This window comes from Clupea harengus, chromosome 19, assembly GCF_900700415.2.
Source record: "Clupea harengus chromosome 19, Ch_v2.0.2, whole genome shotgun sequence".
NCBI lineage: Eukaryota > Metazoa > Chordata > Actinopteri > Clupeiformes > Clupeidae > Clupea > Clupea harengus.
This window is the reverse complement of record NC_045170.1, coordinates 14,011,628-14,038,686: the sequence shown is the minus strand read 5'-3', so window position 1 is coordinate 14,038,686 and position 27,059 is coordinate 14,011,628. Positions and strand designations below refer to the sequence as shown.

The 27,059-nt window shown below is 44.6% G+C and overlaps 1 protein-coding gene across 2 annotated transcripts in view; it reads left to right on the top strand.

Moving 5' to 3' along the window:
- rims2b (regulating synaptic membrane exocytosis 2b) overlaps positions 1-27,059 on the top strand; it is a 111,157-nt gene that overhangs the window by 38,409 nt on the left and 45,689 nt on the right. For both annotated transcript variants that reach the window (XM_031585764.2, XM_031585765.1), the window contains exons 6-20: positions 3,403-3,610; positions 4,377-5,031; positions 13,482-13,696; positions 15,075-15,194; positions 17,190-17,289; positions 17,567-17,690; positions 18,230-18,276; positions 18,604-18,713; positions 20,596-20,643; positions 22,923-23,053; positions 23,424-23,595; positions 23,905-24,058; positions 24,411-24,437; positions 25,881-25,949; positions 26,812-26,947. In XM_031585764.2, the coding sequence (XP_031441624.1) occupies positions 3,403-3,610; positions 4,377-5,031; positions 13,482-13,696; positions 15,075-15,194; positions 17,190-17,289; positions 17,567-17,690; positions 18,230-18,276; positions 18,604-18,713; positions 20,596-20,643; positions 22,923-23,053; positions 23,424-23,595; positions 23,905-24,058; positions 24,411-24,437; positions 25,881-25,949; positions 26,812-26,947 (2,316 nt within the window). The remainder of the gene's footprint in view (positions 1-3,402; positions 3,611-4,376; positions 5,032-13,481; positions 13,697-15,074; positions 15,195-17,189; positions 17,290-17,566; positions 17,691-18,229; positions 18,277-18,603; positions 18,714-20,595; positions 20,644-22,922; positions 23,054-23,423; positions 23,596-23,904; positions 24,059-24,410; positions 24,438-25,880; positions 25,950-26,811; positions 26,948-27,059) is intronic.

Genomic DNA, 27,059 nt, shown 5'->3' with positions numbered 1-27,059 from the left:
ACGAATAGACCTACTGCAAGTGCAGTAAGGTATTACTAAGGAAGGAGTGAGTCTTTAAAAATACTGTTTATAAAGCAATGAATATCTGAATGATAGAGGAAACAAGAGAAATTGCACAAACTCTGCAAAGTGTCGTCTCAGGGTGAGCGCTTACCTACATGCCTGCGTTTTGTTTTTATACTCGGAAGCGGAGGTGCTACTCGCGTTGAAATGATAATACTCCGTTTTGATTGGTGGATCAGGAGCAAAACAGTATTTGATTTGTTTGGGTCAGTCCAGCCCCTTGCATTTCGCTACTGAGGGAGCTTTCACTAACCAGTGACAGGTCGGCGGTTTTTTTTTCTTTCTCCGTCTGTGACATCGCGCCGCCCCCTGGAGAGTGTTCGCGCCCCCCCAGGGGGGCGCGCCCCCCACTTTGAGAACCACTGCCTTAAAGCATTGCATTTCTTAGCATTTACAAAATGTGCTCATGCCTCACCAAACACATCTGATCCCAAAGGGGATCCCCTTGTTGTCATTACTGCCCAGGACAACACCAACACCAATCCTATCGGCACTTGAGATGTGAAGTTGTTTTCATTTTAGTAAGATAATGAAAAACATAGCCAGTCAAAATGTACAATTTCACCTGTATTGTCCCACTAACATGTTTCTATTTCTGAAAACACAATGCATTTATGGAGCGCTAAAAATACTGGTTGCAGGTAAACATGCCATAATATTGGATTTGCATGCAGAACGCGTGAACGATTACAGGACGTGCCGACATTCTCATGGAGGGATTAAATCGTATCCAGTGTTATGAGACTGCCAGCCCCCTGATAATCTGAATCATTTTAATTGATTGGACACAATACAATGGTGGGGGGGGGGGATAACACTGGCAGGTCATGTAAGCTCATTGCCAATATTTACAGAATAACTTGAGAGGTGTTTGGGATTATGAGTTAATGCCAGAGCATTAAATTGTGGAGGGAAATGGAATATGATTGAATCCGGCTTTGTCGCGCAGCAGCGGAAGGAGTTTTCCCCCGTATTACCAGGATAGTTATTGCATGGATAAGATTTTTGTCTTTTCAGATTTATTTGTGCGTCCCTTTCTTCGGTGCAGGTTACAATGCAAGAAAGTTGGGAGCGTCACGTGTGTGTAAAAAACAAGAACGCAATTTATGTGACTCATATCGAACATGCAGATACTGGGGGTCTGAAGCTCTGAACCCAATACATTCTACAGGTCATGTAATGCTGTTGCTTACACCTCAAGTTTAACAAAAAAAGGATGCCAACAAATGTGGCATGGTATAGAGATTACGACCCGTTACCATATCTTGGCTGGCTGAAGTGGCGCTCTCACGGACCGTGATAATACCGTTAATAACTCTGCACAGCTGATTAGGCGATGTTAGCCCCCCCCCCCAGTTCAAAAATCCCATCTGCACTGCTGGCCACGGCCCTCTGAGCAGCTGTTTCGAAAGCTTAGGGGCCCGCTCTGGTGGACGCTAGGCTCCCAGTGGCTGTGTGGCAACGGGCCAGGGTTAGCACCAGTTCATGGGCTAATATAGTTATAGTGCTAGCATTGTGTCACGCGGGATAATCCATCATAGGGCAATAGTGAGGCTGTGTTTATCTCCCTCTGCGATGCTGATGACACAACAGTGAGAGGAGACGGATAGCCAGATGAATAGATGAATTGAGCTGGGTGTCAGAAGGAAGTGGGGGTGTGAAGCCTTCGATGCAGGCTAGAGTCAGAATGATACTAGCTACACATTGATTCCAGTCTTTAAAATCACACATTTTCATGAAGCATGTCTATATCATTTGCAAATCTGAATCGTAGTGCACTGATGCAGTTTGGTATTGCCATGTCTCATCATACGGTATGTGTTCTGTTTTAACTTTTATGGTACAAAATCAGTAGTAAAAAAGTCAGTAGTACTATAATACTGTAATAAAATATGAGTGGTCAGTGCTGAATTGGTTTGATGGAGGTCCAATGTCCCTCAACCGTGTGTTAAAAGCAGCTAGGAAACAGGATGCGCCAGTCTCAGAGTACCAGTCTGATGTGAACATGTGTGATCAGTGAGCGGCGAGCCTGCTCTCTCTTTTCCCTCTCTCACATGCTCACTACATCCTCTCTCTCTCTTTAAACCTTGAGGGCAGGAGAGTAGCAACATCTGTTTCGAACTGATTGAGACTGGCCCGCAAGATATGACACAGTAAAAGACAGCAAGGCAGAGAGAGAGAGAGAGAGAGAGAGAGAAAGAGAGAGAGAGAGAGAGAGAGAGAGAGAAAGAGAGAGAGAGGGATGGAGAGAGAGGGGGGAAGGGTGAGATGTGGCCAGCTCCCTGTGACAGTGCTGTGCTCTGCGGCGGTGAGGCCGACTCTCCCTCTCCCTTTGTGGAGCGTGTGCAAACTGAATGTGACACGCCTGGTCATAGTGAATCACTTGGGCAGACTGGCCCCGCTGGCCCCGAGACCCAGGGGTCACCAGGGGTCAACCGTCCAGGAAAAGCTCGATGGCCCTCGAGGAGCAGTGGCCTCAGCACCAAGCAGCTTCCCGGCCCGCGCTGCCTCAGAATCTCCACCGCTTCAGCCCTGCCCCGAGAGTCATCACCTCTGACACCCCATCGTCTGACAGATGTCAGCGAGAGGCTTGTTTGTGTGTGTGTGTATGTGTGTGTGTGTGTGTGTGTGTGTGTGTGTGTACGGGTGGATGTATGCATGTGTTTTTTTGTGTGTATGCGTTTTTGTATGAGTGCGTGTGTTCCTGTGTGTGTGTTTGTTTGTGTACGTTTCTCTCTCTCTCTCTCTCTCTCTCTCTCTCTCTCTCTCTGTGTGTGTGTGTGTGTGTGTGTGTGTGTGTGTGTGTGAGAAAGAGACTGAGTGTGTGTGTGTGTTCATGTCTGTGTGTTTGGAGGGTTTGTGATGCTTGGCCGGCACTCCGTGTCAGTTCTGGACGGGCTCAGAGGGCAGCTGGCAGCATGAAGCAAGAATGAGATCTTATGGCGTAAACCTCAAGGTGGCATGGATGCCAGACACTGTCAGACACTTCCTCCGAATCATGAAGTCACACACTAACAGCACGGTTACAGAAAGCTCAGTTGCCAGTGCCAGAAATGGCATTTTAGTTCTTGTAAAGTAAAAATAGCAATCTCAGCTAAGGTGTTAGTTCAGTGAATTGCATTAGCACGTTCCAATGTTACTGTTCTAGCACATTTAGCGCACAACTTTAGGATATTAGTATGCAGCTCGAACATATTAGAGGTCAGTATGGAGAAGAGTACTCTGAATATTTCCTTCCTCTCTCCATCTCTCTACCTATTTCATACACTGACACACTGATTCACTGGCGGAGACTGAGTGTTTTTGTTTCCCCCCATGGTCCCTCTCTCTTCCCCTTAGGAAACGAAGCCCCTCTGCATCCAGGGACCCCAACCAGGCGTACAACCAAAGGGAGGGGGGCGAGCACCCTCAGTATGCAACGGTGGACGGTGGCATGCCCCGATCTCCGTCCGACTACGGGCGGGACCCGCGCCGCACCTCGCGGGGCTCCAGGATGCACGACGGCACCGGGGGCTACCGTGACAGCCGCGGCCGCTGGCACTCCCAGGTACGCGCGGGCATCAACTCTGCCCGTTGGTCTTGTAACTTCTCCCCGCCTAACCTGAACCTGATAACGTTAGGGTTGTAAATACATGATATCAGGGTACTGTTGCCTATCATGAGCACATCTAATACACTCTGTAACACTGTACTGATTTTATATTTTTTATTTTTAATAAAGGCACTATGCTAATCGTCCTTATATTTACATTTAGTACATTTATTAACATTAGAGTAACATGATATTTAAAAGTGTCCCCTGAAAGATAAAGAAAACGTTTTAAGAAACAACTGTAGTCTGTCTCTTACAATATTAGTAGATACTCACACAAGAAATATTTTTAGATTGTAACTATACTACTAATTGCAGTGTGTAACAGCTCACTTACCTGTACCTTAATTGTAATCCCAGTCCTAACCCTAACCTAATAATGTTAGTAGATGGTATCAAATTACTCCATCTGATCATGATAATACACTGTGTTACACTGCAGTAAATAGATAGATTTACTGTAACAGCAAGTAAGGCAGAGTGGTGACCACTCATCTTGAAATCGACACTTACTTAAGTCTCCCCCAGAAAAGGAAACGTGAATTTTAGGAAACGAATGAGGTCTCTTACAATATTTTACTACATAAGCCTACGAATGTGATATCTTACGAAATTTTACTTACTCAGAGATGCATAAGCAAAACCGGCACACAGTCTCTATTTTTGTAAGTTTGTTTACATCTTGTTTGCATTCTGTTTGTGTCGTGTTTACGGACGGCAGGACTATCCTCTGGACGCAGAATTAGACGAGTATGAGCTGCAGCGCCGGCGCGAGGAGGAGTACCAGGCCCGTTACCGCAGCGACCCAAACCTGGCACGTTACCCTGTCAAGCCGCAGCCCTACGAGGAGCAGATGCGCATGCACGCCGAGGTTTCGCGGGCACGCCACGAGCGTCGCCATAGCGACGTCTCCCTTGCCTACACCGAGCTGGACGAGCCCAGCTTCAGCAGACAGTCACGCGCCACCCTGGCTGGACCGGGCCTGCGCTCCTACTCGGTGGACCGTACGTCGCCGGGCCAACGGACGTCCAACCACAGTCCCCCCACGCCGCACCGGAGCCCCGTGCTGGGCGGCGAGGGAGGTGGCCGGCGGGGGCTCGGCGACCCCCTCCGGAAGCCCGTGCCACAGCCACACCACCTGGACCCCAGCTCGGCCATGCGGAGGACTAGCCGCGACTGCAAGACGGTCGACGGCGTGTTGCGCAACGACTCACTCAGCTCGGATCAGTCGGAATCGGTGGTGCGGCCATCGCCGCCGCGGACGCAACGCAGCAAACGCATGGACAAAATGCGGCAGACGGGCAGCTTCAGCAGCTCCGAGGAGGAGCTGGCCACCACGCCCGAGTACACCAGCTGCGAAGACGTGGAGCTAGAAAGTGAGTTAATCTGGCAGAGAGCAGGTAGGCCTGCGGTTACATTAGCATTCGACGGAGTCACGATCTGTTGTCAGCTTAGCCAGAAGCTACTCTGGTGGGATGTTTCCTTCATGCCACTGTGCTGTACTCATGCAGCTAGTAATTTGTAATAAAGATGATTGTCTTATAGCAGTTTCTACAGTACTCAGTGAAAAATCTGTGAAATAAATCTGGGTATGTCTTTAAGTAATTATATGAATAAGCTGTTAGCTTTTCTGTCTATAAAGGGTTTGCGAAGGAATAAGTGAAGTAAGTAAGTATGCAGATAAGCTTTGTGTAAGTGTACTTGCAGTGTAATTATGTTTACTTATATGGTATTTAATGCACAGGTAATATGATGATCTTGTTAGGATGAACGTAAAGGCTCTTTTGTGTGATTGGTCACAGACAATGTAGCTTATGGAATGTATAAATGTCAGCATGTGTTTGGTGTGCTGATTGTTGAATATTTCTGCTATGTCATCTTGAACACAGCAATCTTAAAAGCACGACTTAAAATGATCTGTCATTATATATATATATCATCTATTCATCACATACTGTATATCAGTATATCAGCGGTTCCCTTTGGCTCACTGGATATGCTGTTGGATAGATTTAGGTGCGTAAACCCTTTAAAGGAGTTTGTATTTGTTTGGTTTTGTTGTTCAGCTTCTGGCCTTTAATGATGCTTACTGAAAGAGTGGTACTCCATGTGGCTTCATAGTCAGGCATATTAATTAATCAGGATTGAAGAGAATGTGATAGATTGAGAGAGTCTGATGAAAGATTGTAGCAGTAGTACCCACCACAGCTACTCCGCCCTGGCCCTAACCCCACCCCACCCCCTAACCCCCCTTTCTCAGTACTCTGAGGGATTTCTTTAGGGCCCAGAACTTTCTATTCCGCTCAGGTTGCCTGGCTGCATGCTCCAGTGCGACGGATCAGCTCAGTAAATGTGTTTTTGTGGACGGCCTGAGGCGACGTGGGTGTGAAGCACTTAAAAAAACGAGTGGAGAGACTCTCCGACAACACAGTAGCTCAACCAACCCACCGCGGGAACTGTGTCAGGAAACACAAGTCTTGTGAGACACACCGCGACTTGACACCGAGAGTGTTAGGCACAGGCTGTACAGTACTTATGTAGGGGGGGGGGTTAGTTGCTTTGCATGTGTTAAATGTTCAAAGAAAGTTCTTCAAAAATGTCTCTTAACTTTTGTGTTGTGTGGTCTATGCAGATGTGGAAGTGAAGGAGTAGTCTTTTTGATCTAGTTTATGCTTTGTCAAAACCAAAAGCACCCTGTAGATTTTTGTATTCCATTTGAATCAGTTAAATGTGGGCCTAATCAGTAGCCCTTTATTTAAGTCAATAAATAATCTGGCAACCCAATATGGGCATGTTACCAAAGAGCTGGTGAAAATTGTTCTATTCAAATTCAGTCATTCAATCATTTGTTTGTTTGTTTGTTTGCCGTGGCCAATCAGAAGTGTACCGCTCAGCTGTAAGGTGTGGAGTGGTAGTATTATCCTCGCTTGTCTCTGTTCTCCATGGCTTTATCCCCCTCTGCTCACCGAGCCTGAGAGAGTGATGGAGAGTGTGTGAGATAGAGAGAGATAGAAAAACAGAGAGAGAGAGAGATGAGTTGAAAATCTGTCTCCCCACATGACTCCAGATCAAAGATAATCCACTAACATTGACTCGTGTACACCGCTGGTGCCGGAGCCCAATCCTCACCAGCATTTTACCGCAACTAGCCCGTGACCGGCAAATGAGACAGCCATCCCGCCAGCCAGCCAGGGCACTCCCTTTTGTTGAGTTGACTTAATTATGCAACAGTGAGCAGGCTGCAAGCCACAGATGAGTGGACCGGCCGTGCTGAGGTGCTGCTTTGCACTGGGCTGTAGTGTTACTGCGGATAACCCAAGCATGCAGAAACATGGGCGCTGAGCTCCATCATCAAAAGAAATATTGCAAAGTAAGGCAGAGATCAGGTTTTGGATGGCGATAAAGTGATATGGTTAATTTTGACTCAAATTGCTGCAATGGAAGAGCATAGAAAAGCAGTGCACATGATCTTGCCGTTTTACATTTTTGCAGAGTATTTTCTGTTGTTTCTGTACTTCCTCACTTCTAGAGGGGTGAGTTGAGAGCGCTGTTCACTCTGCAAAGACTAACACCTAAAAGCTGCTCTGGAGATCTTGCTCACACTTTCCTTCATGTGATATTCTGTCTCCCTTTCTTACCGGCTCTCTGTCTTACACAGGTAGACAGGTTTCTCCCTGTCTATCCGTCTTTGTTTTATTATCTCTCTTCTCTCTCTCTCTCTCTCTCTCTCTCTCTCTCTTTCTCTCTCTCTCCCCCTTTCTCTCTTTCTCCCTCCCCCACCCCTCCAGTTTACTGCATCCTTAGTCAGTGTGTTCGGCTGATCTGGTAATTAACTGCTGTACCCTGCCTAAGTCTCCGGCTGGCTCTCAAGGGCTCTGTCAGGGTGATTCAGATGCTACTGCTGCTGGTGGGCTGCTGAACTTTTGCCTCTCGCCCCTGGTGGCCCCCGTCCGACCCTGCCCCAGCCTTTAAACTGCCAGCACTTTGCTGTTGTTGACCTGCAGGGCAGAAACCAACAAAAAAATTGAGTATATCAAATCAGATGGATGTTTGTGGGGGTAGCCCTGTTTTGGCATCTGTTGTTTAGTATATTTATAGAGCATCTGTTTATTAAAGTAAACATAAAGTATGCATGAAGGCATAAAGTATGCCAGTCATTATCCATACATAGGGATGTTTGAAGTTGTACACAACCTGGCAGGATGTTGTGTGATGTATTATATGACATTTTTTTTACTTTTAAACATAGTTTTTTAATCTTAATGTGGCAGGGAATTGCTTTGTGATATGTGATAATATATGTATGGATGCAGTAGCTTTCCTACATCTTTAATACAAATGCAGTGATCCATTCATTAACCAGCACATGTTCTTGAGAGTGTTATGGTGCACAGACAGACTATAGCCTTCATTTTTAAAATAGTGTCTAGTGTCTGTTAATGTATTCAAGCAGCCATTATCACGACTGGATGGCCTGTTAAATATCTGTGTAAAGGATACTGGCAGAATATCTTTATAGACATCTTTATGTAAGTAGTGTAATGACAGGTGTATTAGGTCCATAGGTGTTTGTTTTGACTGTGGCCCTGAGACTCTCAGGAGGAGTCTCTGGAGGTGTCGTCTGAATTACACCATGGCAGGCGTGGCTCTGTGTCCTCTGGCCAACTCTGATGCTTTTAACGAGAGCCGTTCCTGCCTGCTTGTGCTGGCGGCTCCCCCTCATACAGCAGCTGCAGTCTGCCCTGCACGGCGGCCATGTTGTAAACCTGATCCCTTCCCCTTCTTTTTGACCGCCACCGGCACTTGTTAAACATTTAAGATGAGATGTTCCTCTCTGGTGTGCCCTGAGGGGCTTGTGCCCTGAATAAGAGAGAGGAAGACTGAGAGAGAGAGAGAGAGAGAGAGAGAGAGAGAGAGAGAGAGAAGATGAACCATTTGAGGGTGAGGTTGTTTGAGTTTTGGTGAACCTAACTAAGGACACCAGGAATGTGGGACTGGTCCAATTGGCTTGATCACTGACAACCCTCCACTTGGTTCTGTCTGACTGGTGACAAGGACTGGTCCCCCCCCCCTCCTTCCTTCCCCCCGCCTCCTTCCTTTCCCCCCTTCCCTCGGCTCTCCCTCCCTCCCTCACGCTCCCGTGTTGTCAGAGCCTTAATTAGCTCAATTTGATAAGCCTCTTTACTCCAGTGGGTACAGGAGCAGCCTCCTTGCAAGGTCTTTGGAGCTCAGAAACGACTGACTCTCCGGAGGGGAAGAAGAGGAGAGCGTCACGTCTCTCTCTTTTTTTCTGAAGCCACTTTTTCCTCCTGCCATCTGCCACGGAGGGAGCTCTGTCTGTCTGCTAGGAGGTGCCAAGGAGAGAGGGGTGCGGGGTGGAGAGATGACACTGTCATGACCACTTCCTGTCCCAGCAGCTTTAAGCTTGTACGACGCAGGACAGAGGCTGGGTTCAGTGCAATGTAGGACGGAAGGCTGACCCAAGGAGACTCGCTCTCTCACTGTCGCTCTGACTTCTTATTTGCTTTCTTTCATTTAGTGTGCACGCGCTCTCCCTTTCTCTTTCTCTCTCTATAGTATTTTTTTTAGTTATACACGTGAAAAGTTAAATTTACGAACCCAGATTATGGTAAGGGAATGAAATGGGAAACAAACCTTGGTGACCTTAGGCACTCAAGCATCTTGCACGAACAGGCTTCTTCACTTAATACAGGTTAATTGAGATGTCCCCAAGTAGTCTGTGAGCGCCTCGGCCACAACCACTGGCTCGCTTTTTCAGTGGCCTCAGACAACTCCTTTAAAGCTCCTTTGAGTGACCGTCCTCGAAAACCAAATTCCAACAGAATCACTGTGGTTGATTTAATTAAAAAAGCCTCCAAACACCTATCTCCACGGGTCTTGTGTGTGCTTGCCAACCTCGTTCCCTCACTCCAGTTCTGCGTACTTTAAATTCTTCCTTTCAAAGGCTTCCTCAATTGCAACATTTTCTTAAAAGAATATTTAATATTCTGTAAAGCATATGCTCATTTGGTGTATTATTTTGGAGATCATTTTTTGAAATTTAAATTTGTATACATTTTAAGGACCTTTTTAAAATATTTTTGTAGAATTACAATAGGTCAGTAGATTTATTCCACCCTGACTCTGCACTATCTCAACACACACTCATACACAGACACCCTCACACACACACACACACACACGCACCTTAATTTCCTGTATCACCTCTAAACAAGTGCACTCTCTCCTGTGTGGTCATGATGTCGGTGGACAGGAAACCAAGAGCAGTGATGTGATCTCTGACAAGCTTATCTCACCCCGCAATCTCATTGGGAAAGGGCCAGTCTGTCACGGCTTACTGGACCTGATAGGTTTAAAGTCTCACAACTCCCGCCTCTTGGGCAACAGGAGAACAAGTCTTTAATATACTAAGTGAAGCGGCTAAGGCGGCCACGGCAAGTCTGTGCTCTAGGTGACCAGGAGGAGAAAAATGGTGCTTCTCTGCCCACTTTCGGTGCCGTGACTACATGGATTCAGATTTGGCTTCTTTTCTGCACTCGGATTACACAATCCTGGATTACTCTCCGTGCTCAAAGAAGTGCTGGTTGTTTCGCCGCTCTGTTTATTCTCTCGCCGCTCTGTTTGTAAACTTGCAACGCACTTCAGCAATCTAATCTAATCTGATCTGGAGTAACAACGTTTTTTGGGAATAAGCGCTCACTGGTTTTCCCCCCTCTCACCCCCAAACCCACCCCCGCACCCCCCCATCCTCCAAGACAAGTGGAATGAGCAGACCTTGCTTGCTTGGGTCGGTGGCAGCTTGTGTCGGGCCGAGGGAGAGGAGCAGTGTTGCCCAGGCTGGAGGAGCTTGCTGGGAGTCAGCCGTCAGCCCCGGGCACCTCAGGGGAGCAGCCGGTGGGGATGTGTGGATCATGTAGGGCAGAGTGTTTGAGCAGGCTTACAAGCATAAAGGTAAGCTCATTATTCCAAGGCATGAACTCCCCTCTTCTTGGCTAGAGCGAGCGCAGGTTTGCAAAGAGATAGAGAGAGAGAGAGACAGAGGACGCCTGGTTTGGTAGAGATTAGGTTTTGTCTTGCTGAGTTTGATGCCCTCTCTTGTTGGGGGCTTGGCCTGGTCCTTTGAGTTTTTGTGTGTGGAAGCTGTGTGCTTTGGCATGCATGTGGTGAGTGTGTGTGTGTGCGTTAGCCGGAGATGTAGTTTTCGTCCTCCTGGCTGCTTGGCTCCTGTAAATCAGCTTTGCGGAAGTGTAACTCGCCAGGACTTGGAAAGGGGTGGTGCCGCAAAGGCGGATTATCAACAATATATTTGGACCACGCAGGGCGGATCCTCTTGCCTCAAGAAACCGCAAGCTGGCTGGACCTAGCTTTTAAACAAGCCCCCCCCCATAACTCACCACTGTCTGGAAAGCATATAATTGAAGCTGGAGTAATGCTCAAAAGTCATTAGTCCGCCCGCTTCATTGCACAGGGCCTGTTGATGTATTAGAAGACAGCTCTGTTTCCCCTTGGTCAATAGTTGCAAATGGAGACAGTACACTAGTCCCTTTCCCACTCTTACTTCCTTTGTATTTTTTTTGACATTTTTCCTTGTTTTGTAGGCGGATTGTGAGGCACAGGGTAATCCAGGTTAAGTTGCATTTATTGTATGTGTATCTGTTGTCAGTCTTGCCATGTTTGTATATGGCACATGCTTTGCTATATTTGTATAGATGGTAAATAGCCCCAGAGATAGGTATTATAAGAGATGGCAAATGAGGTAGCGAGCAAAGGCTTGCTTTTGTCAGGTTAGGTTTAGTCAACGGACTCTCTTTACAAGGGATTGCCTCAGTCCTTTCATGTACACGTGTTTTACAGAAACCAGTTGTCAAAGGCAGCATGCTTTCTCTCTCTGGGGTGTCTTATGTTTCATGGGTTGTTGATGCTGTGTGGAGATCAGCTGTGTGTTCATGACTGAGGTTAGCGGTAGTCAATCTTGGCAGTTTCATGCGTTCTCAGTGTCACGTCGGTATGTCTGGGCCATTACATGTTGTTGGGTTGGTCAATGTTTAGTTAGGCATGTGTAATTAGGCAATAGGTAGAAGTCACGGGAGGCCTTTGGGCTCTGTTGAAGAGTAGTGATATCAGAGTGAATCAAGGCCACATGTTGGAAGAAACAGTTCAGACTTCTAGTCATCATGTTTTGATTAGCTCAGGGTGCGTCGTAAGGTCATGGCAGCATTGTACTGGTGTTCAGTAGGAGAGCAGGGACATCAAGCAGTAGTGTATCAGAACCAACACAACTGCAGCCTGTGTTCTCTATCAGTTTTTTCTCATGTGAGGGGAAGGTTATTATAACATTTAGCCCCATGTACAGCTCAAAGGATAAATGCAGATACTATGGTGTGTCAATGGTGTTGATAGTGAAAGCTCAAGGTAGACAGCAGAGTACAACAGATGGGTTCCAATCAAGAATAATGTGCATTCAGTATTTGTGTCTGTTAGTACCTGTCAAGAAGTGTCAGTAAGGTATTATATCTACACCAAGGTATCACTGTCGTCTGCAATACGAGCAAAATGTTGCATATGCAGTTTATGGGCAAACCATTTATGTACACATGACGGTTTCAAAAGTCTGAAGCTCAGACTAAACAACCTTCCCCATCTGAACCATTGATCAGGTTACCATGCCTTCAGTGTCATTAGCATTGCTATTGCTAGCAAGTAGTGAAGAGTCAGCCTCCTAGAGCCTCAGAGAGACAGGAATGGTGTAGCTGAGGTTAGCTTTCTCCAGACAGCGGCTAGCATTAGGAGATGCAGCCTAGCTCAGTACTTGCAGGACTTCTTCAGCCAGACCTAATTGGCAGTCTCTCAATTAAGCCCAGTAAGGCTAATTCAGGAGCGTGTTCTTCTCCTCTCCCCTGCTCTTATGACTTAAAGAGCAGTACATCACACACACACACTCACACACACACACACACACACACACACACACACACAGACACACACACACACACACACACACACACACACACACACACACACACACACACACACACACACTCACACAACCACACGTGAATACATGCAAACAAAAAACACAGATACACACACACTTGCATAGATAAAACATTGGCACACACACACAGAGACAGCCTCCACACACACATGATTATGCCAAGCAGTTGTGTTGATGAGAAACTCTGTGGGGCAGGTTACACTGCACTCTAGTTCAGCTCCGAACCCTGATTCTGGTGTAAACAGATTTCATTTGATTTTAATGATGCCCCTGCTTATTATTTAGCTGGGTATTTAAAAAAAAAATTGTTTGTGTTCTTGTGTGTGTGCTTCTGCTGCTGATACATAAAATGTCTGTGTTCTCGTAATGTCTGGGTTTCTGTGTGTGTGCGCATACACATGAGTGTCAGCTACATTCTTGTCCTTATTTGTCCTGTGCTGTCTTTCTCTCTCTCTCTTGTGTGTGTGTGTGTGTGTGTGTGTGTTTGTGCTTGTATGTTTGTGCACTTGTTTGTGTGCGTGTGTGTGTGTGTGTGTGTGTGTGTGTGTGTGTGCGCGTGTGTGTGCGTTTGTGTGCGTGCGTGCACGTAACAACCAGCAGATATGGATGGCCACTGGTGGGACCATGGGTCGTGGCATAGCGACGCACCCCCTATGTCTATGGTGAGGCTCGTGTTGACCTCTACCACCAGATTTCCTTCCATTTGACTCACCTATGCATGTTTTCTTTTTTCTTGTTTTGTTTCGTTCTATCTCTCCCTGTTTTTTTTGTTTGTTTTTTTTTGGTTTGTTTTTCATCCCAACCCCATAGGCCACAGTCAAAGGGGAAAAAGACATACCAATGAGCACGAGACGTTTTTTTTGGACGCGGCGTACGGCCTGTGTGAAAGGCAAAAGAAAATGGTGCACTTCGGCGAGCGCTCCCTCGAAGAGGACGCCGAGTGGTGCGAGCCCCAAGTCAAAGACTCGGGCGTCGACACGTGCAGTAGCACAACGCTAAACGAGGAGCATAGCCATAGCGAGAAGGTACTACGACTTTGCTCTGTGTATCTTTTTTTTACTCTTCAACGATCTCTCTCTCACAAAATCTGCTGCACTTGACATTTTTTTTGCCGCTGAATTTCTAGCAAGCTCGGACCCCCTCTCTCTGCACAACCCAGCCTTGCTCTGTAGAGCACCACTCTACCCTCTACACTGGATGTAGACGTCCCTTCTTGCTTTCTTGCCTGCTACTCCCCTTTTGCTTTATCTGCCGAAACAATCACTTTTAAAAAGGCTAAACAAATCATTCGTGTTTCGTGAATGCTTGCTCCCTCCCTGCTGCATGATAGTCCTACTGGACTCTCTCCTTAATCGGTCATCTGACCCGTGAGGGTTTTCGGGGCTGGGGCTTTGCGCACTGTCATGTGAACCTTCTCACTGTCCTCCCCTTTGCTCTGGAGATTTCCAACCTCTCGTACAGTCTTGCGTTGAAAGCCTTTGACTCGGGGTTTGAGCATAGCGTGGAAGTTGGTCTCTGCACAAACAAGTTGTTCATTTTTTTTTTCTTTTTCCCCTTTCACTGTCATGGTTCTTCGTTTTGTCTCTCTCAAGCCTCTGTCCACTCCCTTTGCCTCTGTCCACTCCTTTTGTCTTTCTTTCACTAGCACTCACCCTGTTGTTCTCCTAGCATAGCGTCCTCTCTTTTTCTTTTCTTGCCTTAGAACTCTTTTTAAGTTCGCTGGTGTGTTTTCCTCTGTAGAAGGGTTCATGCTCTGTCTTGTCTTGCCTGTGTGGTGTTGGGCTCTCCGTGCTGATTCTCCCTCTGCATGGATCTTCCACACATCTCTCACTCTGTCCTCTCATCTGTGTGCCCACAACAGTGATCATGCAAACATGCAAACATGCACCAAACGGCTCACTAACTCCACCACCTGATCCACATTTTACAGTGTCTCAATATTTGCAAACTGACAACTTGTTGTCAATAGTTATCAAACTATTTAATTGTGAAACATGTCAAATCTATGAATGTAGTCACTGACTATTTATGTACCATTAATGTTTTCCATTCAAAATCCAGGGATTTCCCCCTCTTATTTGAAATAAGCCCAACAATTTGGCTGTTGTATACATTAAAATGAAGTCAAATATAATTGACTCCATGCATTTAAATAGTGGCATGCTTTATACGTCTTCTTCCACGCGATTCGGCTCGGTTTGTTTAGTGCAACACTTTTTTATCCCATACTGCAAAACTGAAGGAGTATTAAAAGCTTTGTGTAATCACTGTTGCAGTGAAACCACCTGCCCTGCCTCCCCTCCCCCTCCCGCCTTCCCCACTACGTGTACTTGTACATTATGGGATGTGTGTGCCACAGACTTGTTATGAAACAAGAGGTGTGTTGTTAATCTGACCTCATAGCACCCGGTGACATGGCAACCGTCCAAAGATGGCGAGCGCCTAATAGGGCGGATTTTGCTAAACAAGCGGATGAAAGATGGCACCGTGCCCAGAGACACAGGGGCACTTCTGGGCCTGAAGGTAAGAGACACCATGGCACACCACCATGATACAACTTCAGCCACGATCATGTGAAAAGATAGTTGTCCATACAATGTTGAATGGATGTCATTATGAAGCCACCACTTCTGTTTTGAAATGTATGTTCTGCCTATAGTTCTTTTTCTATCTATAGTTTTTTTAATTTCTGTCAATTGGTCAATGAGCGTTTACTCTGGCATTCCCCATAACTAGCCTGGCAACACAGACGTTTTTTTAAACAGTGCAGATGCAAGGGAATGACTATGGTTTGGGCTTTCATGTTGAACTTTAATGGTTACAGCTGTGTGGTAAGTGTGTAGATATAAATTAAATTTGCAGCTTGTAGATATTTGTTGTTAATTTACCGTAATTTCATAAAATTACTATAAAGTTTAGGTCAGTTTGGAATTCTATAGTTAGAGGGCATATGTGAATACGGTTCCATTGTTGTATCATATGCCATGATATGTGAACCTAATGAAATTATAAGACAATGTTTTGGCTCGTTTGGCTGAAATGTGTTGTTGAGTCTGAAGTTTTCTATGTCAGCTTCTATGTTAAAAATATATTTGTCACTTTTTATTACAACTAAAACTGAAGTGTAAAATATGCCCATTTGTAAAACATGAGGTGCGATAATAACAGCAAAAATGATATTGTCAGATTAAGAGTAATTCATGCTCAAATGCAGTTACAGTGTCTAGAGTCTGAATATGTCTGTTTTATGCATTCTTGTTTGCATCCCATAGGCAGCGTTTATTTGTGCAGGTTTGGCAGTAATCTGATCTTTAATATCATGTTCTTGTCATTTGTAGGAGATCATTGTGTGAGCATTATTCAAACTCCATTAAAATCTACACAAGTGAAGGGGTTTAACCTACTTATATGCTTACAATGAAACTTAAGTCGTTTAAATTAATGGTTGTAAATTCAGCCAAAAAGAGGGTTGGGGAGGCTATTTGAATAACTGCAGCAGTACAACGCTTTGGTATAGCCATTACATGCATTTATGCAATAGAATTACTGGAGATGTGCTAATTGTTTAAGTTGTTGAAGGATCTGGTCGAAAGGTCAAAGTCATTGAGGATAAATGACTGTGTGTGTGGAGTCTTAATGACTGTGTGTGTGGAGTCTTAATGACTGTGATTATTGTGAGTGTAACTACTCTGGGGCTTAGTTAGCATTAGCATTAGCACCTCCAGCTTTGCTTTCATTGAACTTTGACCCTGTTTTGATAGAGATAGATAGATAGAGAAAACCTCACACAAGAAAAAGATGGGATCTCAGAGTATTGATTTACGATGTATGAAAATCACTTTAGCATTCTTTTTATTTGGGTAATCTGTTCATGGCCACATATTCTTGTCACTACCCTGATGAAGGAACAGCACAATATATTCTGTTGATTAATTCTGTTATAGAAGGGTCTTACTTTGTACCTTCATAGCATCATCGTAAATCATACAGAGCACATGTTGGCTCATAACAGCATGATATAGAATGGGTAAATGGCCATTCACAGGCTGTTCGCTTTTAGCTTGTAGTTCTGAAAGAGTCTGTGGCCTTGCGAGGCAGTCTGCTCCAAGTTTTATCTGAGCGTTTTTTTTTGTTCTGCTGCCCTAAATTCTCACCACTATCAAGATTGATTGTTGGAAGGTTTCTTAAAAGCTTTGGAACAAGTACTACCATGGCCAGGTCTTTAGTATGTGGAGTTACTATTGCACAGCTCAGTAGTGTAAGAAACATGAGTAATAGTTATTGGCTAAATAGAAATAAGAGCTGCAATGTTATTAAGAGAAATATTGCTTTAGTGCTGAGAAAATACATCGTATTTCATTATGCATATGGTCAATCAAATTGATCTCAGTTAAGTCATTTTCATAAAGTCATGAATATCAATGTCATAGCATTCCTTTCACAGACCTGTGGATGAAGTGAAGAAGCTGATCAGAAGTTGCTTTGACATTCACCGAAACTCAAATTCCCTTTTCTCAGGTGGTTGGAGGGAAGATGACAGAATCTGGTAGACTTTGTGCTTTCATCACTAAGGTGAAGAAAGGGAGTCTAGCAGATACTGTTGGGCACCTCCGACCAGGTACACCCACCTTTTATATTCACATAGATCTATTTGTGTTTTCATTTTTATTGATTTAGTTTGAATAATATGAATTGAATTGTTCAATGTTCAGCCAAAATATTTGTAGATTGTGTCATATGTTTCTTTAGTATTTCATATTGTTTAAGCATATTTTATGTAGGAAAACTTTGCTGCCTTTTAGAAGTAAATTGAGGAATATCTAATTTGGGTATTTATTTTGGAGTTTTAGCGTCATCCGTTAAAAACATGTTTCCCCCTTCTTTCTGCTCTTTAGGTGATCAGGTTCTGGAGTGGAATGGACGGGCCTTGCAAGGCGCCACGTTCAAGGAAGTTTACAATATCATTCTCGATTCCAAGCCGGAGCCCCAGGTGGAGCTGGTTGTCTCGCGGCCCATCGGGTAAGCTTCCACTCCAGCCCACAAGCAAATGGCCTCCCCCTCAGTACGGGGGTTGCATGTGCGCTGCATTCTGTCCTCAGAGGAACTTCGGGCTGAGAGAAGGGAGATGAAATATGGCCAAACCTTGAAGTTGAACGTGAAGAAGAATGGCCCATTCAGATAGATATGTAGTAGTGTGGCCTTATAAGGAGAGGGTTCTTTTTTTTCGTCTGCTGAAGCCAGACATATACCATCCCAGCAGGGGATAAAACTTGCAGTGGTAGCTTAAATAGTTGCTGAGCACTGTGTATAACAGCCCTATACTCTCCGTCTAGATACGACCTGTAGTAATACACATGGACCTCCAATGGCATAGATGACCTATGGAACAGTGAATTCATATTCTAAAGCATGTTTACACTCGTTTTTGGACATATTGAAATATTAGTGCTGTCACTCAAAACTACAGACAAATCTGCTGTGGTAAGATGTAAATGGGAAGGGGTATATCTAGTCAAACGGTTGTTTGTGACGCAGTAGCTGTGTTTCTGTTTTCACAGGGATGTCCCTCGAATACCAGAGAGCACACATGGACAACTTGAATCAAGTGAGTAGCTGGACATAGTTGCTGTTGTTGAGCAGTTCTCTGGACAGCCCCACTAAAAGACATTTTGTGTTCAGGGAACCAAATTGCTCCCCTAAACTGCACTGTTGTGCCCTGCACCGTGATTAGCTTCGAATATCAGTGAACATTGAATTGTCTTTGACTGTTTTTAATGAATTCCTGCTTGTAGGATCTGTTGTGGTGCAGAATTAGCCCCTTGGAAAACATATAAATCTATGAAGTAGGATTGAAATATAGCCGATGTGGACACAGTTGACTGAGATTTGTATGTGTGTGCGTGTGTGTGTGTGTGTGTGCGTGTTCCATCAGGTTCTAGTTCTTTTGAATCCCAAAAGATGGGCCCGGCCATCTCAGTCACCTCCCCCATGAGCCCTGGAATGCTCAGGGACGCCCCTCAGTACCTATCAGGACAGCTCTCAGTAAGTAGCCATGGCAACCGCCGAGGGTGCTGGTTTGGATGATCAGAAATTGGTTGTGGTGTTTTGGTGTTGGGTTTTGTACACTATTTCTTTTCTTTTGTAATGTACACCCTTGTTGTCTTACAAAGTCAGCTATGTGGTCAGGAACGGCGTGAATTGTTTTGAGTTGAGTGTTCCAGTAAATTAAACTGAGAGGTCAGACAGTAGCCAGATATTGTTGGAGGGGCCACTCTAAACTGTTGTTTATGTTTTTATGTTTCTTTACTCTTACTAGTCTGACTTCCATCACCCATGACTCGTTTCAGTCAGTTTGTGTGACCCGAAGGCAAGCGCTTTAGCATACAGCTAACAGCACAGTAAACAGGGAGCAAAGTATGCTCTAAGATGGAAGGAAAGGGAAGTCTAGCACGTTGTTTAACACACTCCAGGCTCTTGGGTTAGTGAAGTGGCGCCAGACACGCTCGGCCTCACTGGCTGTGGGGTGACACGGCAGCCTTAGACCGAATCCCCAAATGGAAAATGTATACTTAGTTTTCAAGCTCGTTACAAGATTGGGCGCGAAGCTGCTGGAGGAGAGCTGTGACATGGCTGGGAGATAAGGCCTTGGATTCTCTCCACTCGGCAAGGCTGCCTAAATTGGAGTCGGGTCCAATTTGTCACAGGGTGATATATCATGTTACCTTGTGTGTCGCTGTCATTAATTGCGTTAGGTAAAATTCACGCCAAGGGAAGCCAAACTACTGTATTGTGCCTCTTAGCTGTTCTGTGTGTGGGTTTGTGTGTGACTTCACTCATTTTGGTCAATGAGAGGGTATCAAAATGTTTTAAATAATTCAAAAATTACACGGTTGAATTATGTAGTTTTTTTATGTGAGAAGGAATGAGAAAATAATGCAATGTCAAATCAAGCCATGTGCGCTGTTTGGTCACTGAATGGAATGTTGCATGGAAAAAATGTGTTCCCCCTTTGTCTAAAGACGATTCTAATTAAAATGAATTCAATTTATCCTGCGAAGAGACAGGAGAGGATAAAGTCTTGTCTTGGCAGATGTCTGTGGAGCTCTGCTCTCATTGGCTCTAGGGAGGGACCGTGTGTGTGTGTGTGTGTGTGTGTGTGTGTGTGTGTGTGTGTGTGTGTGTGTGTGTGTGTGTGTGTGTGTTTGTCTGAGGGGAGCTTTGATGATTTCACTCGATTTTTTCCTTTCTTGTAGATTTTCTTTTTGTTCCTTTCAGGATGAGGGAGATTTAATCTAAAATGCTGAAGTCTGCAGTCATGTGTTTGCACTCGGATCAAAAGTGCGCATGTGTGTGCCGTGACACACACACACACACACACACACACACACACACACACACACACACACACACACACACACACACAGGGCTCACACACTGTTCAAAGAGGGGAATAAGACAGTTATAAGTAGGCCAACCTAGCCTATAGGGATACACAGAGACAACCTGCTTTAAATATTGCATTGCTTCACAGTAGCTGAGCACACAGCAGACACAGAGAGACACTGATACACGACCATGACACAACACTTCCACCATGACATCGTTTATCATGACGGTGTCACATGCAGTGTTTTCATGCCATTGACATGAATCTCAACAGTCATACATGAAGCAATTTAAACAAGACATTTTATATAAGTTGTATTATGTAAAAAATTCTATGGGAATTCCCTATTCTTGATTCCTGATTCCTGACACGGAACAAATTCATAAGTGAATAAGGAGAAAGGATGAGCAGAAGGCCATGAAGAGATTGAATCTCCTCTCGGTTAAGTGCTGTTTTTTGGTTTGTTGTGTCACTGTGAGGTTTTTGGTTTATTGCATATTGTTTTGTTTGTTTCCTTTGTTCATTTTGCTTACCCAGAGTCCATGCCTTAGTAGAAGAACCACGCCTTTTGTCCCTAGGGTCCAGGTAACAGTCTGCCTGACAGACCTCTGTCCACTCTGTCTCTCTCTCTTTCTCTTTCTCTACCTTTCTCATTCATTTTTTTCTTCTGAGCTATTTGGAAAATGCAAAGTAGAAAATGGCAACATTTCAGTCTGACTCTCCCTGGCGTTTTTTTTCTTTCTTCCCTCTTCATTTTGCCAGACTGATTTTTATTCGCCCACTACCCTCATCATTATAATTTCTAACAGCCATGCTGGCATTTCTTCTTTTTCTGTAACATTTGTTTTTTTATTTCCAACGCGTTTGATGCCATATAGCCGCGGCCTGACTTGCAGACTGCATGACTAACTGACCTGAATGGGAGAGTTTTAAAAAGACAATCTGCTTGTGACACTGCTGAAAACTCTGCGCCGTTGATCAGTGTCAGCTTTCTTTCGTTCTTACTTTTGTCGGCTTAAAAAAAAAAAGATGCTCATTCAATGCTCCGTCTCTTTAAATGCTATTTTTACACTTGGCTGGGACACGAGAATTTGAATCTTCCCCAGGTGACATGGACTTGACTGATTCTACGTCATTATGTCCTTCAAAAACTTTCATTCATTTTCTTGCGCTTTTGTTGATAAACAAAATGTGGGAAATAAAACAAATTGGCAACACAGTATACACAAGGGTCCATGTGTCCCTGGAAGGATGTGAAAACTTTAATGTCCCAACTTATAATAAAAAAACATAAATTGCATTTTCCAACAAAGGGCAGCATATAGACCGTAGTGAATGCAACAAATTGTACCAGTGGTGGACTTTATGTAATTATGCTGATACTTAAGCTGATATAAAAGCCAGTTGGGCTTTTGGGTGACTTAGTGGGCAGTTTGTCAACCGATATTAGATATGAAATCCTTTTGGATATCATTGTTATGGGAAAATGGTCTGGAAACAGCTTCTCAGTACATCCGCTCAGATATTGAACTGTATTGCATTCACTGAATGTGCAGATAAATAAACCAGCATTCCGGAGAAAAAAAAGAGCTCCACCAAGAACTTCAATTTTGAAGGAGGATGGTACAATTTGTTATTTAGTTCTTGGCCCACAACTGATGGGAACTGTCCTGCCTTGTTCTAGTTTGTAATGAATGCCTTCTTTTGCATTGCTGCATGTATCTTCTGCTGCCATCAGACTAATTTAGTAGAAAAGCAACTTCTGTGGGTTTAGCCTTCCTAGCCTAGCGATCTTCTGCCAAGGATGGGCAAGAGCTTTGAAGTCCTTATTACAGAGGGATGCTCGGTGTCTGGACCACTTTAACCTCTCCCTCTTCTCGGTAGCGTCCCATTGGCTTCGAGCTTTTGCCCATCCTTCCTTTTTGAATAGATGTAGGTGTGAAAGTGTGGCACTCCAGTGGATCAAGCATGACAGAGATGTGATGAAGTGGGCTTTGGTCCACACAAATGATGAAGCCAACACAGCTGCAACTATTGAGACTTTCAAAGATTTATTCTTTCATTTTTTTTTTGTGCTGAATGAAAACTGAAATTTAAAGCTCCTTTCAAAACATTTTTTGAACTCTTTGCTTTCAAAGGTTTTGTATTACTTTAAACCATTTCCCCCTTTCCAAACAATGTGGTTTAAAGAAAAAAATCCATCTTTTTTTTTTCTCTCCCCATTTTGAACTGTTGGGCTTTGAAAGCGTCCTATCTCTGTTTGGGTGGATCAGGGATTAGATAGGGGCTCCTAGTTTGGTTGTTCTCTGTGAGTCCAGTCTCCTATGCTCCCATAATGGGTCAGAGGAGTCAGGTCTGTCCTGGAGAGACTCACAGACTGGCCAGGCTATGCCCCTGATATTGCCTAGATACTGCCCTCTCTGTAGACAGCTAGACACCTGGTAGAATGCTCCAAAATGGTCACAGTACATATTGTTTAGTCAAGAAAGTATTGTATTGCCTTATAGTTGAAATGGAATAGTAAAGTGGGTATTAAATTAGTTGTGTTTTTAGTCTTGTTTTAGTTTAGTAGCCTTTCCATGAAAAAGTTTCTAATTGAATAACAATAGTTGATGTATGTTAGAACTAATTAAAACATAGTTATTTATTATTATTATTATTATTATTATTATTTGTATTATATTTAAGATTATTTATTTATTTATTATTGATATAGAAATACAAACACATTTCTGAGGTCAGTGGCTGAGATTTTCAACTGGGCCTCATGTCATGCAGTGGAGCTCAGTTTGGTTCAGTTTACCCACTGTGGCATAACCACGCACCCTCCCCCTCAGAAACTCACTAGCCTGGTCTGTTTTCAGGTGAAGCTCTGGTACGACAAGGTGGGCCACCAGCTCATCGTCACCGTCCTAGGGGCAAAAGACCTGCCTTCAAGGGAAGACGGGCGACCCAGGAATCCCTACGTAAAAATCTACTTCCTCCCAGACAGAAGGTGAGCACCGCCTGTAGGTCTTTAACTCGAACGCTGATTTAGGGGAGGGAGGACAATTTCACTGACAATGTTGCCTCAGTGTCTGAGATGACACACACAGACACTCTATAACACTAAACAAAGCAGATTGTGTGCAAGTTATGAAGAATGTTACATTCGTTTTGTTAAATACCTTAATCTACTGTTGTCTAACGATGCCTTGTACACACTGTCCAGTTGCCTTGTATCCCCTTGAATATGGTCAAGGAGTAAACGATGAGTGTGCTCAAAGTTACATACAGAGCATCGTATTACTGTGCTGTAAGTAAACTGTAAATGTCTGAAATTGCTCGCTTTTTTTTTTATTCTGTTTTGTTTTCCTCCACCTCAGCGATAAGAGCAAGAGGAGGACGAAAACAGTGAAGAAGTCCCTGGAACCCAAGTGGAACCAGACGTTCATGTACTCGCCCGTGCACCGGCGGGAGTTCCGTGAGCGCATGCTGGAGATCACGCTGTGGGACCAGGCACGGGTCCGGGAGGAGGAGAGCGAGTTCCTGGGGGAGGCACGACCATTTGCCCTTCATCTCTTTTGCTGGGATTCATGGAGACTAGTGTGGCATTGTACCTGCGATTTTGAAAATATAAAAAAGATATAAAATATATATAGATAATAAAATATAGACTGCATACATTTGTTCTGGCTATGAGATGCACTACTAATCATCTACTCTTCAACAAATAATGATTTGTTAGTTCAGCTTTCAGGATGTTAGTCTTCGGTATTGAACTTAATTTGAACCCAGTCTATAATACCTTAAAGCTGTGCTTGGTTGTATCATTGGCTTAAAGTGTCTGTCTGTGTCCCTCCTCAGATTCTGATTGAGCTGGAGACGGCTCTGTTGGACGACCAGCACCACTGGTACAAGCTGCAGACGCATGACCTGTCCTCTATGCCCCTGCCCAACCCTTCCCCCTACATGCAGAGGAGGCTAATGCAGGGGGAAAGCCCCACGCGCCGACTACAGAGTATGTCTTACACACACACACACACACACACACACACACACACACACACACACACACACACACACGCACACACACACACACACACACTCAAAGATCTCTCTGGTTATTTAACCTCATCCTACACAACCAGAATTTGTGTACATGCCTCACACATGCAATAACACAGTAAAGCACCTACATGTCTTCATATATCTCACACACATGCTGTAAACTATATATCATGTGCCACATATGGTGGCATTACATTACATGGACACTTTTTCAATGAAGCTGTGGGATCTGTGTTATGTTTGCTAATGACTTGACGGTTTATTTTATTTGGTTTCTTTGACTTCATTCACACTTCACCCAGACAAAGGCCCATATTATGGCAATTCAGGTAATGCTGCACAGCGATTGGAGTATGTGTGTGTGCGTGTGTGAGTGTGTGTGCGTGCATGGGTGTGTGTGTGTGTGTGTGTGTGCGCGTGTGTGTGTGTGTGTGTGTGTGTGTGAGCGCGTGCGTGCGTGCGTGCGTGCGTGCGTGCGTGCGTGCGTGCGTGCGTGCGTGCGTGCGTGTGTGCGTGCGTGCGTGCGTGTGTGTGTGTCTGTGTGTCTGTGTGTCTGTGTGGCTTTACACTCAAACTGCTTTGAGCCGTGTTTGCCTCTCTCCTGAGCTCTCCAAAGGAGATGTGCTTTGTCGCTCAGCCCTCTCTGATAGCCCCTCCTCATGCTACCAGGCAATCCCTACTGATCTTACAGAGATTGCATGATGACATGGTGTGCAGTGTCCCCCCTCTCTCTCCCCCCTCTCTCCATTTCCCCTTTCTTCGCTCTCTCCTTCTTACTGACACTCTTTCATTCTGACTGATAGACATCCTGTCTTTTAGTGTGTCTTTTCCTCTCTGTCCCTTACTCTCTGTATCAGTCTATTAATATACAGTGTTAAACAAGCCAGTCTATTCCCAGTTTTGTGAGTTGTAGGCACAGGTTCTCCTGTGTTGTGTGTGCACTTGTGGAAACCATACTGATGTGTCCTGGCTTATTATGACAATTAACCAATCATATTCTGAGTTTGACCTCAATCCTCTCCTTGCTCCACCTGCTTGCTATATCAAAACATCACTTTGTCCCTCATCAGCTACAATCCTTTGTGTTTGCTAGCTAGCAGTCTGGCCTGTAGCTAACAATGCCTTGTTTGTGTTGTAAAGATGAATGTAGAGATTTTTGTCAGTGAGATTTTGGGGAGTTGTTTAATTAAATAAGCAGTTTGGCCATTAAAGCTGTGAACTGGTTGATACAATAAGAGGAATGAATATGTCTGAAAAATAAAACAAAAACAACAACGGGTTTCAGCATTTTTGTTTGGTACAATAATTTTAGTTGATGAGTCAGACAATCTCTTCATACAGACCTTTTAGTTAAGTCATCACAGTACGGTCGTGACAAATATTCCCGATGCTGTTATGAAGGAATTGGCTTTTGTACTGCAAGTGCAAACTCTTGCAGTTTAGCTTGATGTGAATAGTGGATGGACTCACACTGTAGTTAGCGTGAACATGGCGGTCCTTGCTCTCCTGTGCAGATATCCTCTCACCTATGCTGATGCAGATTAGCAGCCCCTAGTTGACCCATAGTTGACCTTAGTCTGGATTACAGTTGAGGAAGGGGTTAGAGGTCGGAGATACATATAGGGGAGGGAGGGGAGAGTGTTCTCAAGCCACCCACTGCTCTAAACTAACCTTCTTATGTCCTTCCTTCCTCCATCCTCTCTCTCGCTCTATCTCTCTCTCTCTTTCTGTCTCTGTCTGTTGGTCTGTCTCTATCATATCTGTCCCAATAGGATCCCAGCGAATCAGTGACAGTGAGTTCTCTGATTACGACTGTGAAGACGGAATTGGTGTAGTCTCAGGTAAAATCAATGCACAGACAGCCATAGAACTTTTCATTCGCACTTTTCTTAGGTGATCAAAATAAAGGAAATCATTAAGTCAAGTTAGCTCTGTGTATATGTGTGTGTCTGTGTGTGTGTCTATGAGTGCCTGTGTGTATGTTCGAATGTTGTATGTGGACTGTTCGAAGATGTACTGTATAGGCGTGCATGTGTGTGTGTGTGTGTGTCAGTGGCAGTGCTTATTGTGTCTCATTGGTACGAATGTGCGTGTGAGTGTGTGTTTTCACACTACCTGACCAGCGTCAGAGGCTCAAATCAAATTAAAGGATATTGCTAGAGAGAAGATTACAGTCAGCACTCTCCCTGGTGCAGGGAAGAGGCCCCCAAAGCTGTGAAGGGGAAAAGCAGGAGACAGACGAAGAGAAGTCATCTCTGGACAGGAAAGCAGAACTGAAAGGATTCTCTGGATTTAGCTCTTTAAAATGTTTATTTCTCAAATATGTGTATAGTGTGGTGAACATTATATACCTTAACCAATTAGTTCGCCTCACTTATCATATATTACCTCTTTTTTGTCATCCTGTGTGTCAGTGTTTCACCACAAAACCAACTTAAGTCACCAAAGTTACACTAGCTGACTAAAATGACTTAGAGTTATACCCGTGAGTTTGGCTGAATCTGCAGTCACAGTCCTTATGTGTCGCGAGGGCAAAAACTTGTGAGCGTATCACTTAACACATTATGCACCAAGCCAGTCTTCTTCTCTGTGTGTTTGTTGTTTCACTTGAATATTTCCTAACTCCCGAGTTCTTCTCAGGCTGCGTCCATTAGATGCATGTTTATAGACTGAAGTGCTGACTATGTTTCTGTGTTTCTGCAGATTACAGACATAATGGCAGGGACTTCCAGAGCTCCACGCTATCGGTCCCTGAGCAGGTCATGTCGTCCAACCACTCCTCGCGGTCGGATATGATCCGCACACGTTCGCGATCCCCCAGCGTCCCTCCACCCCAAAGGTAACTTAAGCTAGCCCAGTGTGTCGGTTGCACAGGGTCATGAGAAGTGTAGCAGCAGGAACCAACTGTATTCAAATCAGTTAGCCACTGTACACTGAAGTGTAAGGATGGG